Source organism: Pan paniscus, chromosome 11, assembly GCF_029289425.2.
Source record: "Pan paniscus chromosome 11, NHGRI_mPanPan1-v2.0_pri, whole genome shotgun sequence".
In the NCBI taxonomy this organism is placed as follows: Eukaryota; Metazoa; Chordata; class Mammalia; order Primates; family Hominidae; genus Pan; species Pan paniscus.
Window position 1 is genome coordinate 14,274,800 of NC_073260.2, and position 18,296 is coordinate 14,293,095.

Below are 18,296 nucleotides of genomic sequence, written 5' to 3' on the forward strand. Positions count from 1 at the left end.
GATAGCAGCAGGCAAAGAGTGAGCTTGTGCAGGGGAACTCCTCTTTTTAAAACCATCAGATCTCTTGAGACTTATTGTCTGTCATGAGAACAGGACAGGAAAGGCTTGCCCCCATTCATTCAGTTACATCTGGGTCCCTCCCACAACACATGGGAATTCAAGATGAGATTTGGGTGGGGACACAGCCAAACCTTATTCTGCCCCTGGCCCTTCCCAAATCTCATGTCCTCACATTTCAAAACCAATCATGCCTTCCCAACAGTCCCCCAAAGTCTTAACTCATTTCAGCATTAACTCAAAAGTCCAAAGTTTCATTCAAGACGAGGCAAGTCCCTTCTGCCTATGAGCCTGTAAAATCAAAAACAAGTTAGTGACTTCTTAGGTACAGTGGGGGTACAAGCATTGGATAAATACAGCCATTCAAAATGGGAGAAATTGGCCAAAACAAAGGGACTGCAAGCCCCATGCAAGTCCAAAATCCAGCAGGGCAGTCAAATCTTAAAGCTCCAAAATGAACTCCTTTGACGCCATGTCTCACATCCAGGTCGTGCTGATGCAAGAGGTAGGCTCCCATGGTCTTGTGCAGCTCCGCCCATGTGACTTTGCAGGGTATAGTGTCCCTCCCGGCTGCTTTCATGGGCTGGCATTGAGTTTCTACAGATTTTCCAGGCGCATGGTGCAAGCTGTCAGTGTATCTACCATTCTGGGGTCTGGAAGACGGTGGCCCTCTTCTCATAGCTCCACTAGGCAGTGCCCCAGTAGGGACTCTGTGTGGGGATTCCAACCCCACATTTCCTTTCTGAACTGCCTTAGCAGAGGTTCTCCATGAGGGCCCCACCCCTGCAGCAAACTTCTGCCTGGGCATCCAGGCGTTTCCATACATCTTCTGAAATCTAGGCAGAGGTTCCCAAACTTCAGGTCTTGACTTCTGTGCACCTGCAGTCTCAACACCATGTGGAAGCACCCAAGGCTTGGGGCTTGTACCCTCTGAAGCAACAGCCCAAGCTGTACCTCGGCCCCTTTTAGTCATGGCTGGGGTGTCTGGGATGCAGGGCACCAAGTCTCTAGACCACACATGGCATGGTGACCCTGGGCCTGGCCCACAAAACCATATTCTCCTAGACCTCCAGGCCTGTGATGGGAGGGGCTGCCATGAAGATCTCTGACATTCCCTGGACATTTTTTCCATAGTCTTGGGGATTAATTTTGGGCTCCTCGTTACTCATGCAAATTTCTGCAGCCGGCTTGAATGTCTCCCCGGAAAATGGGTTTCTCCTCTCTGTCACATTGTCAGGCTGTGAATTTTCCAAACTTTTATGCTCTTCTTCCCTTATAAAACTGAGTGCCTAGGACTAGGCACGGTGGCTCATGTCTGTAATCCTAGCACTTTGGGAAGCCGGGGTGGGCGGATTGCCTGAGCTCAGGAGTTTAAGATCAGCCTGGGCAACATGGTGAACCTTCCTCTCTAATAAAAAATATAAAAAATTAGCTGGGCCTGGCAGCATGCGCCTGTGGTCCCAGCTACTCAGGAGACTGAGGCAGGAAAATTGCTTGAACTTGGGAGGCGGAGGTTGCAGTGAGCTGAGATGGTGCCATTGCAGTCCAGCCTGGGCAACAGAGCAGAACTACATCTCCAAACAAAACAAAACAAAACTGAGTGCCTTTAACAGCACCCAGGTCACCTCTTGAATGCTTTGCTGCTTAGAAATTTCTTCCACCAGTACCCTAAATCATCTCTGTCAAGGTCAAAGTTCCACAGATCTCCAGGGTAGGGGCAAAATGCCACCAGTCTCTTTGCTAAGACATAACAAGAGTTGCCTTTGCTCCAGTTCCTAACAAGTTCCTTATCTCCATCTGAGAGCACCTCAGCCTGGATTTTATTGTCCATATCACTATCAGCATTTTGGGCAAAGCCATTCAACAAGTCTCTATGGAGTTCCAAACTTTCCCACATTTTCCTGTCTTCTTCTGAGCCCTCCAAACTGTTCCAACCTCTGCCTGTTATCTAGTTCCAAAGTCACTTCTACATTTCAGCAAGCCCCACTCCACTGTTACCAATTTACTGTATTATTCCATTTTCACTCTGCTCATAAAGACATACCTGAGACTTGACAATTACAAAAGAAAGAGGTTTAATTGGACTTACAGTTCCATGTGGCTGGGGAGGCCTCACAATCATGACAGAAGGCAAGGAAGAGCAAGTCACATCTTACATGGATGGCAGCAGGCAAAGAGATAACTTGTACAGGGGAACTCCCCTTTTTAAAACCATTGGGTCTCATGAGACTTATTCACTATCGGGAACAGCATGAGAAAGACTTGTCCCCGTGATTCATTTACCTTCCACTGGGTCCCTCCCACAACACGTGGCAATTCAAGATGAGATTTGGGTGGGGACACAGTCAAACCATATCACAGTGGATTGTGATTGATGGTATAAATTATCAGCTTTACTATTTACTACCTTTTATTGACTGTTTATGGGCACTTTCTGTGACATAATGTTATGAATATTGTCTAATGGAATCTTCATAATACCTTTATGAGGGGTAAATAATATAAACTCTGTTTTGGAGTTGAAGAAATCCCAAAGCTGAGAAAAGTTAAAAATATGCCCAAAGTAAAATAGCTAGTAATTCAAGTCATTCCTTGAGAGGTAGATCTGATAACCAAAATCAATTTCTAAAAATTGTTTTAGTGATTCTTTTGGGTCTCATAATATTTTTTTCAAAGAGTGATTTTTAATCACCGGGTAGGGGAAAGCCTGAAAATATGTTTACTTATGTTTTAAGGAAAAGGAGAGGTAGGATCTATGGGATTTGAAATACTGGGATAACTCGGGATCAGACAACCCTATTTCACAATATTTGTGTTTTTATCTTAGGATGCATACTATGAGGGTCCTTTGGGAAGAAGAGCATGACTTTGGGGTTTTTTTTTTTCTAACTGTGTAATTCTGGAGAAATAACTTACTTAAGCCTGTTTTTTCATCTCTAAATTCTGGTGACAGTGCCTACCTTATAGGAGTGTGCAGATGATATGTATATAAAATGCCTGGCATAGTTTCTGGAGCGTGGGAGCTTGATTTCTTCTGTACCCTGCCCCCTGCCTTTTTCTTCCTCCTTCCAGCTACAAGTGACTAAGGATCCAAGGAACTGAGGGCCGTTTTCTTTTTTTTTGATAACTTCCCTCTAGTTAAGCAATCCCAGATTTTAAGCTGCTTTTGGTAGTATGTAGACAATCAAGGTACCTTTTAGAATTCACATGGCATCTTGTTTATTGCTGTAATTCAAGGAGTAATTCATGTGCTTTGTTAAGTGTTGTGCACATATTCCCTTCACAGACTTTGGGGTCTAATTCCTGCTTTCGTAATCAAATGCTGAATGAAAACTGAGGGTCAATAACTGTCTTTATTTCTTACAGCCTTCTCCTCATGTTCCATGAAATACCAGTTTTTTTTTTTTAAGTCACCAACGTGTTTGCCAATACATATGAATTTGGATGCTAACAGGGATTTCTTAAGCACCATCTTGTAATTTCTATAACTGTCATTGTGTCAACAGGATAGTAGTGTCATTTACAGACTCAAAGACTGGGAATTCTTGAACTAATGAGTTGTTAATTAAGGTAGGTTAAAAAAAAACCAGGCATTTTTATATGAAGATACTTTCTGTATGAAATTTGATTAGACAGTATAGCATTTAACTAGTAAGTGTGAAAAATTATTTACTAAGAAGCAAGGAACAGGATTTAAAAGAAGTACAACCAACTTCCAGTTATAGATGTCTGAGGAGCCTTTTCAATTATATGCAGATCTTCTCTCCCTTTTAATATCCTATTATGTGCCATATAATGAAGCAATAAAAAGGCTCACAATTTAAGCATTAATGATTGATTTAACCAAAGATATATAATTATTAGCTTACATAACCCCAAATAATGATATAATTAACAATAACATAACTAATGATGGGGGGAGGCACTCTGGGAGCTATAAGAGAACAAAATCCTTATTTGCCATTTGCAGAAAATCTGTAATATCAAAAATAGATGAATCAAGCAATTGCAAGAAAAGCTTATTATATAGGAAAATAGAGGAAACTATTATCAAAATAGATGAATATCAGAAATAGATGAATCAAGTAATTGCAAGAAAAGCTTATATAGGAAAATAGAGGAAACTATTATCAAAATAGATGGATATCAAAAATAGATGAATCAAGCAATTGAAAGACAAGCTTATTATATACGAAAATAGAGGAAACTACCAGGTAAAACAGAAGAATTGAAAGTTTTTTGATTTTTGGTTTTTCTTACATTTTAGAGACAGGGTCTTTGTCTATCCCCCAGGCTGGAGTACAGTGGTACAATTATGGCTCACTTGAACTCCTGGGCTCAAGTGATCCTCTTGCCTCAGATTCCTAAGTAGCTGGGGCTACAGGTGTGCACCACCACATCCACCTAATTTTTAGATTTTTTATAGGAGTCTCACTATGTTTCCCAGGCTGGTCTCAAACTCCCAGGCTCAAGTGACTCTCCTGCCTTGGCCTCTCAAAGCGCTGGGATTATAAGTGTGAGCCACTGTGGCCAGCCTAACAGTGGGAAGCTGTTGATGCTGGCAGTATAGGGGTGGTGGGGGGAAGGGTGAACCAGTAGACTACTGTCTTTAAGTGTTTGTGGGTAATGTTGGCTTTTTTTGAGAGAGAGTTTCACTCTTATTGCCCAAGCTGGAGTGCAGTGGCGTGATCTCAGCTCACTGCAACCTCCACCTCCTGGGTTCAAGCGATTCTCCTGCCTCAGCCTCCCGAGTAGCTGGGATTACAGGCATGTGCCACCATGCCTGGCTAATTTTTTGTATTTTTGGTAGAGATGTGGTTTCATCACATTTGCCAGGCTGGTCTTGAACTCTTGACCTTAGGTGATCCGCTTACCTCGGCCTTCCAAAGTGCTGGGATTACAGATGTGAGCCAACACGCCCAGCCTAATGTTGACTTTTTTATTGTTTATATATTATTTTGACAAAAATAAAAGTTAACTATGAGAAAAGAAAAATAGAAATATAAGCAATCCAAAAAAGTGAAGACAACTCACAAAAAGGAATAATGTATTTGCAAATCATTTATCTGACAAGGTGCTTTTATCTAGAATGTGTAATGAACTCTTAAAATGAAATAATAAAAAGAAAACCCATTAAAAAAATACACCAAAGGCTGGGTACAGTGGCTTACGCCTGTAATCCCAGCACTTTGGGAGGCAGAGGTGGGGTGGATCACTTGAGGTCAGGAGTTCGAGTCCAACCTGGCCAACATGGTGAAACACTGTCTCTACTAAAAATACAAAAATTAGCCAGGCGTGGTGGCAGGTGCCTGTAATCCCAGCTACTTGGGAGGCCGAGGCATGAGAATAGCTTGAATTTAGGAGGCAGAGGTTGTAGTGAGCCAAGATTGCACCACTAAACTCCGGCCTGGGTGACAGAGCAAGACTCCATCTCAAAAATAAATAAATAAATAAATAAATAAATAAATAAATAAATAAATAAATAAATGTCAAGTATCTGAGTAGACATTTCTTCAAAGGAAATATACAAAGCCCCAATAAACACATGAAAAGCCATCAGGGAAATCCAAATCTCTCTAGACAGATAATAACAAGTGTTGTTGAGGATGTGGAGAAGTACAATACTTCATACATTGCTGCATGTGTGAAATGGTACATTCACTTTGGAAAATAGTCTGGTAGCTCCTAACAGGGTTAATATAGAGTTGTCAGATGACCCAGCAATTCTACTAGGAGGTATACCCCCAGAAGAAATGAAAACGTGTCTATACAAAATCTTGTAGGCAAATATTTGTAGCAGTATTATTCATAGTAGCCAAAAAGTGAAAGTCTGTTCATCACTTGTTGAAAGGAGAAACAAAATTTGGTATATCCATACAATAGAGTATTACAAGGAAAAACAAATATAACCAATCAGTTACTGCTTAAAGAAAAAGTAATTTTTCTTTCTCCTTTGAGGAAAAGTTTATTCTTTTCTTACCTATCATGCATCCAATTTATTGTAGACAAAACATGAAATGTAGGAAAGCAGAATTGTGACGGAATACATCATATGACCATATGAGTGGGGACTGGCTCTGTCACCCAAGCCTGAGTGCAGTGGCGCTTCCACCTCACCTTCCCGAGTAGGTGAGACTACAGGCACACACCATCACGCCTGGCTGATTTTTTCCTTTTTTTGTAGAAAAATGGAGTTTCTGCTGGTCGCAGTGGCTCACGCCTGTAATCCCAGCACTTTGGGAGGCCAAGGCGGGTGGATCACCTGAGGTCAGGAGTTCGAGACCAACCTGGCCAACATGGTGAATGAAACCCCGTCTCTACTAAAAATTTGCATTAGCCAGGTGTGATGGCACTTGCCTGTAGTCCCAGCTACTAGGGAGGCTGAGGCAGGAGAATTGCTAGAAACCAGGAGGCAGAGGGTTGCAGTGAGCTGAGATCACGCCACTGCACTCCAGCCTGGGTGACAGAGTGAGACTCTGTCTCAAAAAAAAAAGAAAGGAAAAATGGTGTTTCGCCATGATGTTGGCCAGACTGGTCTCAAACTCTTGAACTCAAACAATTTGCCTGCCTCGACCTCCCAAAGTGCTGGGATTACAGAGGTGAGCCACCACCCAGCCATCCATGTTTCCTTTTTTCTTTCTTTCTTTTTTTGTTTTTTGGAAGTGCAGGCCACACAGTTTTGTTTTGTTTTGTTTTTTTGAGATGGCTTCTCACTCACTCTGTGGCCTAGGCTGGAGTACAGTGGTGCAATCTTGGCTCACTACAACCTCCGCCCCCTGGGTTCAAGCGATTCTCCTATCTCAGCCTCCTGAGTAGCTGGGATTACAGGCGCGTGCCACCACGCCTGGCTAATTGTTGTATTTTTAGTAGCAATGGGGTCTCACCATGTTGACCAAGCTGGTCTGGAACTCCTGACCTCAAGTGAGCTGCCTGCCTCGGCCTCCCAAAGTGCTGGGATTACAGATATGAGCCACCACACCTGGCCCATAAGTATCTTTCAATGAGTTATTTTTATTGTTGTTCTGCTTAGTACAGATTAACCCAACATTTGATGACTAACAGCCTTCTGTCAGAGTATGCTGAGATGTTGCTCGAGTGTCCCCTCATGATTTTCATGTTGTTTGTATTTATACTACATACACAGACTGTTGGCCACTGTTGCTCTCATCTTTGTATATGATCGATCAACAAGGAAATGTCTGTTGGCTGGGTGTGGTAGCTCACACCTGCAATCCCAGCACTTTGGGAGGCCGATGAGAGTGGATCGCTTGAGGTCAGGAGTTCGAGACCAGCCTGGCCAACATGGTGAAACCTCATCTCTACTAAAAATACAACAAGGCCAGGCGTGGTGGCTCACGCCTATAATCCCAGCACTTTGGGAGGCCGAGGCGGTTGGAAAACTTGAGGTCAGGAGTTCAATACCAGCCTGGTCAACATGGTGAAACCCGGTCTCTACTAAAAATACAAAATTAGCCGGGCATGGTGGCACATGCCTGTAATCCCAGCTACTTGGGAGGCTGAGGCAGGAGAATCACTTGAACCTGGAGGCGGAGGTTGTTGTGAGCCGAGATCGTGCCACTGTACTCCAGCCTGGGCAACAGGAGCGAAACTCCATCTCAAAAACAAAAACAAACAAACAAACAAAAATTAGCTGGGCGTGGTGGTGCATGCCTGTAATCCCAGCTACTTGGGAGCCTGAGGCAGGAGAATTGCTTAAACCTGGGAGCAGAGGTTGCAGTGAGCCGGGAGATCATGCCACTGACAGAGTAAGTGAGAAGCTGTCTCAGAAAAAAAAAAAAAGAAAGAATGAAACATCTATGCGGCCTGCACTTCTTTACAGACTAAATAGAAATATAGACCTAATAGCTTGCTGATTGGTGATTGAGGCTTTTGCCTACATATCTTGTTTCCTCTTGAGTTTTGGTGTTATAAATAAATAAATGGTGATTTAAATGAAAGTACATTGTATTTTCTGCCTCTGTGAGTTCTCTGCTGGAGACAGTTTGAATGAATTGTTAGGAGTAGGCGGCTTTGAGTCATGCTTCCTTACATCCGTCTCCAGATTCATATTTTGGATGCTTTCTTTCATTTTGTGTATTTTTGTATTTCCTGCCCCATTAGCTTCATAAATAGTCATTCCATGCATCTTGTTTGTATGTATTGTTTTTAGATAACCAACTAACTGGTCCTTAGTTTTTCATCTTTTATTTTTTTTGAGATGGAGTTTCACTCTTGTTGCCCAGACTGAAGTGCAGTGGTGTGATCCTGCAACCTCCGCCTCCTGGATTCAAGCGATTCTCCTGCCTCAGCCTCCCGAGTGGCTGGGATTACAGGCATGCACCACCATGCCTGGCTAATTTTGTATTTTTAGTAGAAACAGGGTTTCGCCATGTTGGTCAGGCTGGTCTCGAACTCCTGACTTCGGGTGATCTGCCCACCTCGGCCTCCCAAAGTGTTGGGATTACAGGCATGAGCCACCTTCCCTGGCCAGTTTTTTATATTAATAATATAAGAGTTTAGATTTTATTGGGTTTGTATTTAAATTAGATCAAGTTTGGATTTGGGAACCAGCATAACTGCAAGCCTGGAAATCCTTAGGAGATTCTATCTGTTCTTTGCCACTAAGAGAAGTACTGACTATTCTGAAAATAAGGCAGAATGAGGCCAGGCTCACATGTGTAATCCAAACACTTTGGGAGGCCGAGGTGGGCGGATCACTTGAGGTCAGGAGTTCGAGACCAGCTTGGCCAACATGGTGAGACCCCCCCATCTCTACTAAAAATACAATAATTAGCCAGGCATGGTGGTGCACGCCTGTAATCCCAGCTACTCAGGAGGCTGAGGCAGGAGAATCGCTTGAACCTGGGAGGTAGGGGTTGTAGTGAGCCAAGACTGTGCTGCTGCACTCCAACCTGAGTGACAGAGCGAGACTCTATGTTTTTTTTTTTTTTTGATATGGAGTCTCGCTCTGTCACCCAGGCTGGAGTGCAGTGGTGCAGTCTTGGCTCGCTGCAACCTCTGCCTCTCGGGTTCAAGCAATTTTCCTGCCTCAGCCTCCTGAGTAGCTGGGACTACAGGCGCGTGCCACCACACCTGGCTAATTTTTTGTATTTTTAGTAGAGACGGGGTTTCACCGTATAAGCTAGGACGGTCTCGATCTCTTGACCTCATGATCTGCCCACCTCGGCCTCCCAAAATGCTGGGATTACAGGCATGAAGGCATGAGCTACCGCGCCTGGCAACTCTATGTTAAAAAAAAAAAAAAAAGGAGAACGAGAGTGCTTAGGGAAATTGAGAGCATTTGGAAGAATAGGAAGAATAGAAGCCTGCAGTCTGTGAGTGAAATGTAAGGGTATTTGACTAACCATACAGGGAAAAGAAACCTTTCAGAGTGATTAAATCCTGTACTCTTCATTTTATTTACACATTTATTTTATTTTTATTTTTGTTTTTCTTTTTTATCTTTACATGACATTGACCAGGCTGGTCATGAACTCCTGACCTTGTATAAGTGTCTTTTTGCTGCATAAACAGAGTCATAGGATAGACATTGCTCCAAAGAAGATATGCAAATGGCCAATAAGAAGGTGAAAAGATGCTCAGCATCACTTGTCATTAGAGAAATGCAAATCAAAACTACACTCATTCATATGGCTGCTATCAAGAAGGTATAATAGTAATAAATAGAAAATAACAAGTGTTGAGAAACATGGAGAAGTTGGAGCTCTTGTGCATTGTTGGTGGGACTATAAAATGATACAGCCACTGTGGAAAACAATATAGCAGTTCCTCAAAAAATTAAAAATAGAATCCTCATATGATCCAGCAATTCTACTTCTAGGTTTATATCCAGAAGAATTGAGAGCAGGTTCTTGATGAGATATTTGTATACCCATGTTCATAGCAGCATTATTCACAGTAGTTATAACATGGCAGCAACCCATGTGTCCATCAGTGGATGAATGGAGAAGCAAAATATGGTATATAAAAACAAGGGCGTATTAGTCAGCCTTAAAAAGGAAGGAAATACTGATATATGCTACACCATGAATGGATCATGAGGACATAATGCCAAGTGAAGTAAGCTGGACACAAAAAGACAAATACTATATGATTCCACTTACATGATATTCTTAGAGTAGTCAAACCTATCGACAGAAAGTAGATTGGTGGCTGCCAGGGGCTAGGAGGAGGGCAAAATGGGGGAGTTATTAAGTAGTGGGTATAGAATTTCAGTTTTACAAGGTAAAAATGGAGATGGATGGTGGTGATGGCTATACAACGCTATGGATGTATTCAATACCACTGAACTGTACACTTAGAAACGGTTAAGATGGTAAATATGTATATTTTACCACAATAAAAAAGTAAAAAAATAAGTCATAGGAATAAATTTTTAAAAGCTATTTTCTACATTTTTCAATTTTTTCTGTTTTATTTCTTCATTTATACTCAGTTTATTAAACACTGTTTCATTGTTATTTTTGTACATTGGAATGATATAATTCTTACTACAGTTACTTGAGTAAGAGAAGAAATTTTTAATGTAACTATATCTTTTCTCAGTATAAGAATCTCTACTATCTTACGCCTGTAATCCCAGCACATTGGGAGGCCAAGGTGGGCGGATCATGAGGTCAGGAGATCGAGACCATCCTGGCCAACATGGTGAAACCCCGTCTCTACTATAAATACAAAAATTAGCTGGGCGTGGTGGTGCCCGCCTGTAGTCCCAGCGACTCAGGAGGCTGAGGCAGGAGAACCGCTTGAACCTGGGAGGCAGAGGTTGCAGTGAGCCGAGATTGCACCACTGCACTCCAGCCTGGTGACAGAGCAAGACTGTCTCAGAAAAAAAAAAAAAAAAAGACTATCTACTGTCCCCTGTCTCTTGCCCTCTTTAGTTTTCCCTTCTGGCACTGGCATTGAAACAAATTCATGCAGATCTGTATGCCTTAAGCAGTGAAAGTAATTTGTTCTTTTGCCCTGAACACGTCATGCTAATCAGAACTTAGTTTCCTCAATAAGTATGGACTAATTATACCAGTGTGCACTAGAGAAAATGCAGAATACAGCAAGCGGAGCCAACATTTACTCTGATTAACCAACACTCCTTTTGCTCTGTGTATCAAGCAATTGTGTGTTCTCTTTTTTTCCTGCCTTTTTTCCTTTTCACTGCAGTGCTTTCTGCTAGGTTGTGCTATGTCTCAGTTGAATTACTACTGGAATTTGTGTAATTGTGTGTGTTAGATAAACATCTCTCTTTTTCTATATTTGATAGGCAAAATGATGTCTTTATAGTCTTGTGGGCAATATTTTACAAATGGCCTTCTGGCTGTGTATCACTGCTGCTCCATGCCAAAACTCCTTTGGCTTCCTTTTCTTAAACTCTCTGTCCTCATAGTATTATTCAGTTTCTTTATACATTGATCAACAAGAAGTTTGGTACCTATGCATTTCTCTTTTCATTATTATTATAGCATGTAACTTTTTTTCTTTGAGTTAGAGTCTCATTTTGCCACCCAGGCTGTAGTGCAGTGGCACAGTCATGTTCATTGCAGCCTAGAACTCCTGGACTCAAGCGATCCTTCCACCTCAGCCATCCTAATAGCTAGGACTATAGGCACACAACACCATGCCAGGCTGATTTTTTAAAAAAATTTTTATAGAGATAGAGTCTTGTGATAGTACATTAGTCCATTTTCACACGGCTAATAAAGACACACCTGAGACTGGGTGATATAAAGGAAAAGAAGTTTAATGGACTCACACCTCCATGTAGCTAGGAGGCCTCACAATCATGGTGGAAGGTGAAAAGCACATCTTACATGGCGGCAGACAGAGAAAATGAGAACCAAGCGAAAGGGGTTTCCTCTTATAAAACCATCAGATCTTGTGAGACTTATTCACTACCATGAGAACAGTATGGGGGAAACCACCCCCATGATCCAATTATCTCCCACCGGGGCCCTCCCACAACACATGGGAATTATGGAAGCTACAATTCAAGATGCGATTTGGGTAGGGACACAGCCAAACCATATCATATATTGCCCAAGCTAGTCTTGAACTCTTGGCCTCAAGTGTTCCTCCTACCTTGGGATTACAGGCATGAGATTACAGGCGTGAGCCACCATGCCTGGCCTTGTAATTTAACTTCAGTAACATGTTGGAATAAGACAAAAAGATTGTTTTGGCCTGGTGTGGTGGCTCATGCTTGTAATCCCAGCACGTTGGGAGGTCGAGGTAGGTGGATCACTTGAGGTCAGGAGTGCTAGACCAGCCTGGCCAACATGGTAAAAACCTGTCTCTACTAAAAATACAAAAACTAGTTGGGTTTGGTGGCAGGTGCCTGTAATCCCAGCTACTTGGAGGCTGAGGCAGGAAAATTGCTTGAATCCTGGAGGTGGAGCTTGCTATGAGCTGAGATTGCACTGCTGCACTCAAGCCTGGGCAACAGGGCGAGACTATGTCTCAAAAAAAAAGATTGTTTTTAGAAAATAATTTGTGTATAATTCATGATAATTTTATGCTATCCTTGATACATGAAGATGCTTCACACTGTGGTAAGGACCAGCTTTTAGAGCTCTGTCATTTGTTCCCATTATAGGAATGCCATCTGTACCAAGTGGTAGCTATTCTGTTTATACTGAATATGGCAAAACCATCATCATCACCCCTCACATATACACACATATTCAACACTTTCTGTACTTGGTATTTTTCAATTTATGCTGTTTCGGAGTGTATTTGCAACAATTTTGCAACTAACAATTTCATGGTATAGTGTAATTTATAGCACAGTTTCATATCTGTTAGTTCATTTTATTGTACAACAACTTTAAGAGCTAGGTATTATTAATATTCCATTTTTACAGCTGAGACATGTGATAGTATTTTATGCTCATGCTTAATTATACAGCCATTCCATCTCTTTGTATATTTTTTAAAAATATGAGCTCATGGCCGGGCACAGTGGCTCACGCCTGTAACCTCAGCACTTTGGGAGACCGAGGTGGGCAGATCACCTGAGGTCAGGAGTTCGAGACCAGCCTGGCCAACATGGCGAAACCACATCTCTACTAAAGTACAAAAATCAGCCAAGTGTGGTGGCGGGCGCCTGTAATCCCAGCTACTCAGGAGGCTAAGGCAGAGAATTGCTTGAACCCGGGAGGTGGAGGTTGCAGTGAGCCGAGATCATGCAACTGCACTCCAGCCTTGGTGACAAGAGTGAGACGACGTCTCAAAGAAAGAAAGAAAAAAAAGACCGGGTGCAATGGCTGACGCCTGTAATCCCAGCACTTTGGGAGGCTGAGGCGGGCGGATCACAAGGTCAGGAAATCGAGACCATCCTGGCCGACATGGTGAAACCCCGTCTCTACTAAAAATACAAAATATTAGCCGGGCATGGTCGTGGGCGCCTGTAGTCCCAGCTACACGGGAGGCTGAGGCAGAAGAATGGTGTGAACCCCAGAGGTGGAGCTTGCAGTGAGCCAAGATCACGCCACTGGACTCCAGCCTGGGCAACAGAGCAAGACTCCGTCTCAAAAAAAAAAAAACTGAGCTCATAACAAAATGATCCCTTTCTTAGCATGTGATTTCCATAAGTGCTCTCCTTTCTTTGTCAGAATAAATTTTTTTGTTTTTTAATTTTTTTTTTCTTGAGATGGAGTCTCACTCTGTCTCCCAGGCTGGAGTGCAGTGGCATGATCTTGGCTCACTGCAACCTCTGCCTCTCGGGTTAAAGTGATTCTCCTGCCTCAGCCTCCCGAGTAGCTGGGGTTACAGGTGCATGCCACCAGGCCTGGCTAATTTTTTGTATTTTTAGTAGAGACGGGAGTTTCACCATGTTGACCAGGTTGGTCTTGAACTCCTGACCACAAGTTTTCCAACCACCTTGGCCTCTCAAAGTGCTGGGATTATAGGCGTGAGGCACCGCGCCTGGTCAAATTTTTTGTTATATTTTTATTTTCTTTCCTATGTACTTTCTTTTCTCTGCCTGTTTACCTTTTTCAGTCTGATCACAGAGTTGTTCCTTATGTTTTTGAAACATCACTAACTGCGGAATAATAACGATGGTGATATTATATATTATGTAGTGTTTTCAAACTGATTTTACAGCTGAAATCTTATTTTTATCTTCACAACAGGTATCTGAGGTAAGCAAGCCAAGTGTAAATTTATTTTTAATTTTTTTATAAAAAATTTTTAGAGAATAATTGAGATGGGGTTTTGCCATGTTATTCAGGCTGGTCTTGAACTCCTGGCTTCAAGCAGTTTGTCTGCCTTGGACTCCCAAAGTGCTGGGATTAGAGGCATAAGCCACCATGCCCAGCCTCTTTGTTTTTTGTTGTATTTTGTTTTTTGTTGTTGTTGTTTTTCAGACAGGATCTCACTCTGTCAGTCAGGTTGGAGTGTGGTGGCTCAGTCAGCTCACTGTAACCTCAAACTCCTGGGCTCAAGGGATCCTCCTGCCTCAGCTTCCCGAGTAGCTGGAACTACAGGTGCATGCCATCATGCCTGGCTAATTTTTAAATTTTTGTAGAGATGGGGTCTTGCTTTATTGCCCAGGTTGGTCTTGAACATCTAGCCTCAAGTGATCCTCCTGCCTTGGCCTCCCAAAGTGCTAGGATTACAGGTGTGAGCCACCATGACTGGCTTGTAAATTTCTTGTTTTGCTGGATTAAAAACTTGCAATCACAGTGTTAACTAAAGTTATTTTTGGTTAAAATCACATAATTAGTAAGTGTTAGCAACAGAAATACTCGGGCTTTTGTGCTATACCAAGGCCCTTTCCACTGCCATTATGACTCCACTTTATGCATACTGGTATAATGTAATGCAGACTTAACATTATTTTCTCTCAAGATTTCTTTCAGACTTTCATATTACCAACTATTTACTCAGAATTCAGTCCAGAGAGGCAGTTTTTCTTGTTGCTTTGTCACAAACTTCCTATAAAAAGTAATTATCAACAAGGCAGGTCAATAATTTGCCAAATTTTCTTTACTCAGCAAAACACGTCTTTGAGCAGTTGTCCCTGCTCGTTGTTGTTTTGCTTGTTTGCCCATTTTGTAATCTGTGTAAGGACTCTATCGATGTATTATGTATCCATGTATTAGTTTCCCAGGCCTGTTGTAACAAATGAAAGGGCGTTGAACTTCATTAGTTGTCAGAGAAATGCAAATTAAGACCAAAATGAGAAATGACAAGCTGGGTGGCTTAAAACAACAGAAATTTATGCTTTCATAGTTCAGGAGGCCAGAATCCAAAATTAAGTGGTTGCAGAATTGGTTCCTTCTTAGCGACTCAGAAGGGAAATCTGTTCCAGGTCTGTCTCCCGGCTTCTGATGGTTGCCAGCAATCCTTGGCGTTCCTTGGCTTGAAGCTGTGTGATTTTGATCTCTGCCTCCGTCTTCACGTGGCTGCCTTCCTTCCTGTCTGTCTTCACATGGCATTCTCCCTTCCCTGTGTGTGTGTCTCTGTGTCTCCTCTGCTCTTTAAGGACAGCAGTCACATTGTGTTCAGGGCCCACTCTACTCCAGCATGACGTCATCTTAACTTAGGCCTTAATTACATCTGCAAAACCCCTTTTTCCAAAGAAGGTCCCATCCCGTTCACAGGTACCAGAAGTTAGGACTTCAACATATCTTTTAAGGGGGACACAATTCAACCCATTAAAATATATGTTCTTTTTCCTTTGTCTCTACTTCTATTCTTGTGATATGTTTACCCATGTGCTTCCCACAAGTGTCTGTTGAATTGATCTTGTTTATGGATTTCCAGTCTGCCCACATAATTTATATATACAGTCGTGTTGCTTAACAACAGGGATATGTTCTGAGAAATGTGTCATGAGGCAATTTTGTTGTGCAAATATCATAGAGTGTACTTACACAAACTAGATGGTATAGGCTTCCTACATACCTAGGCTTCATGGTATAGCCTGTTGCTCCTGGGCTGCAAACCTGTACAGCATGGTACTGTACTGAATACTGTTAGCAATTATACAATGTTAAGTACTTGTATATCCAAACATATCTACACATAGAAATGGTGCAGTAAAAACACAATGTAAGAGATTAAAAAATGGTTCCAAGCACAACTGCATCTTTAAAAAAAAAAAAAAAGGCCAGGCGCAGTGGCTCACACCTGTAATCCCAGCACTTTGGGAGGCGGAGGCAGGCGGATCACGAGGTCAGGAGATCGAGACCATCCTGGCTAACACAGTGAAACCCCGTATCTACTAAAAATATAAAAAATTAGCCGGGCGCGGTGGCAGGCGCCTGTAGTCCCAGCTACTCATGAGGCTGAGGCAGGAGAATGGTGTGAACCTGGGAGTCGGAGTTTGCAGTGAGTTGAGATCATGCCACTGCACTCCAGCCTGGGAGATAGAGCGAGACTCCGTCTCAAAAAAAAAAAAAAAAATAAAAAAATAAATAAAATAAAATAAAATAAAAAATGGTATACCTATCAGGGCACTTACCATGAATGGAGCCTGCAGGACTGGAAGTTGCTTTGGGTGAGTCAGTGAGCAAGTGGTGAGTGAATGTGAAGGCCTAGGACATGACCATACACTTCTGTAGATTTTAGAATCACTGTACACTTAGGCTACACTAAATTGTTTTAAAAATTTTTTCTTTGTTCTTGGGAATATAGAAATATACTTAACCTTTATATGTGTTGACCTTTTATCCAGAAACTTTGCTAAACCCACTGGTTAATTCTGATAATTACATATAGATTCTTTTGAAATTTCTATGGAAATGTTCATGTTATGTACAAATAATAACAGCTTATATCTTTTTTGTTTTCTTTTTTCTTTATTCAATACAGTATCAGAGGTTCTGGTGATAGCAGTCATTCACAATCTCAAGGGGAAAGATATCAACATTTCACTGAAAAGTATGATTTTTGCTATAGTTTTAAAATACATATCCTTTATAAAATTAATGAAGCCCCCTTTCTGTTCCTAGTTTGCTGAGTTGGTTTCTTTTTCTTAATTGTGAGCCAATGTTAAATTTTACCAAATGTGAGTTGTGCATCTGTTGAGCAATTGTAGTATGATTTTTGTCCTTCATTCTACTTGTGTGATAAATTACAGTGATTGATTTTCAAATATCAAACCAACTTTACATTCCTAAAATAAGTCCAATTTTGTCATGTGCTTTTTATATATTGCCGAATTGGACTTGCTAACATTTGGCTTAGTATATTTGCATCTATACTCATTAGTGAGAATGGCCTGTAATTTTGCTTTCTTATAATATCCCTGTTAGGGTTTGGTATCAAAATTATATTGGCGTCATAAAATGAGCTGAGGAATGTTCCTTCTTCTCTATTCTGTAAGAGTTTATGTAAGATTGCCTCTTTTTCTTTTGTCTTCTTTAGATGTTTTTTATAAATTTGACAGTGAAACCACCTGGGTGTGGAGTTTTCATTGTGGGTAGGCTTTCAATTAGGCTGTCAATGTTTTAGTAGATCTAGAACTCTTCAAAATTTCTTTGTGTATCAGGTTTAGCAAAAAGTGTTTTTCTCAATGTTTGTCTATTTTACTTAAATGTTCACGTTGATGGCATTATTTATAATATTCCTTTTGTGATCTTTTTGTTTTCAGCAGTGATACTCCTTTTTTTCATTCTTGATATTAGTTATTCTCTGTTGCTGTTTTTTTTCCCCTGTGGGTCATTCTTGCCAGGGTTTTATTAGTCTTTTTAAAGAACTAACTTTATTTTGTTGACTTTGTTGTGTTTCTTATTTAATTAATTTCATCTATGTAAATTTATTGCCCTCTATTTTCTTTGGGTTTAATTGGCTGCTCTTATTGGCTGTTCATTTCCTAACCTCTTTTTAAATGTATGTGTTTAAAGGCCAGCCATTTCTCTCTAAGCATAGAATTATCTGTATCTATAAGCTTTAATTTTCATTGTGAATCAGTTCAGAATGTTTTCTACTTTTCATTATGATGTTTTTTGACCCGTGAATTATTTACATGGATATTTCTTAATTTCCAAACATGGGATTTTTTTGTTTGTTTGTTTTTTGAGATGGAGTTCCACTCTGTCGCCCAGGCTAGAGTGCAGTGGCACGATCTTGGCTCACTGCAACCTCCGCCTCCTGGGTTCAAGTGATTTTCCTGCCTCAGCCTCCCAAGTAGCTGGGGTTACAGGCACCCACCACCATGCCCAGCTAATTTTTGTATTTTTAGTAGAGACGGGATTTCACTATGTTGGCCAGTCTGG

At 41.5% G+C, this 18,296-nt stretch overlaps 1 protein-coding gene across 10 annotated transcripts in view; it reads left to right on the forward strand.

The window, feature by feature from the left end:
- Positions 1 to 18,296, forward strand: part of SCAI (suppressor of cancer cell invasion) — a 201,378-nt gene that overhangs the window by 60,382 nt on the left and 122,700 nt on the right. For 6 of the 10 annotated variants that reach the window (XR_010109088.1, XR_004664336.3, XR_004664338.3 and 3 more), the window contains exon 3: positions 16,891 to 16,959. The exons of the other annotated variants lie outside the window; for them this stretch is intronic. Coding sequence is in view for 3 of the 6 variants with exons in the window: in XM_055117612.2 (XP_054973587.1) it covers positions 16,891 to 16,959 (69 nt within the window). In the remaining 3 variants the exon portion in view is untranslated. The remainder of the gene's footprint in view (positions 1 to 16,890; positions 16,960 to 18,296) is intronic. 10 annotated transcript variants of the gene reach the window in all.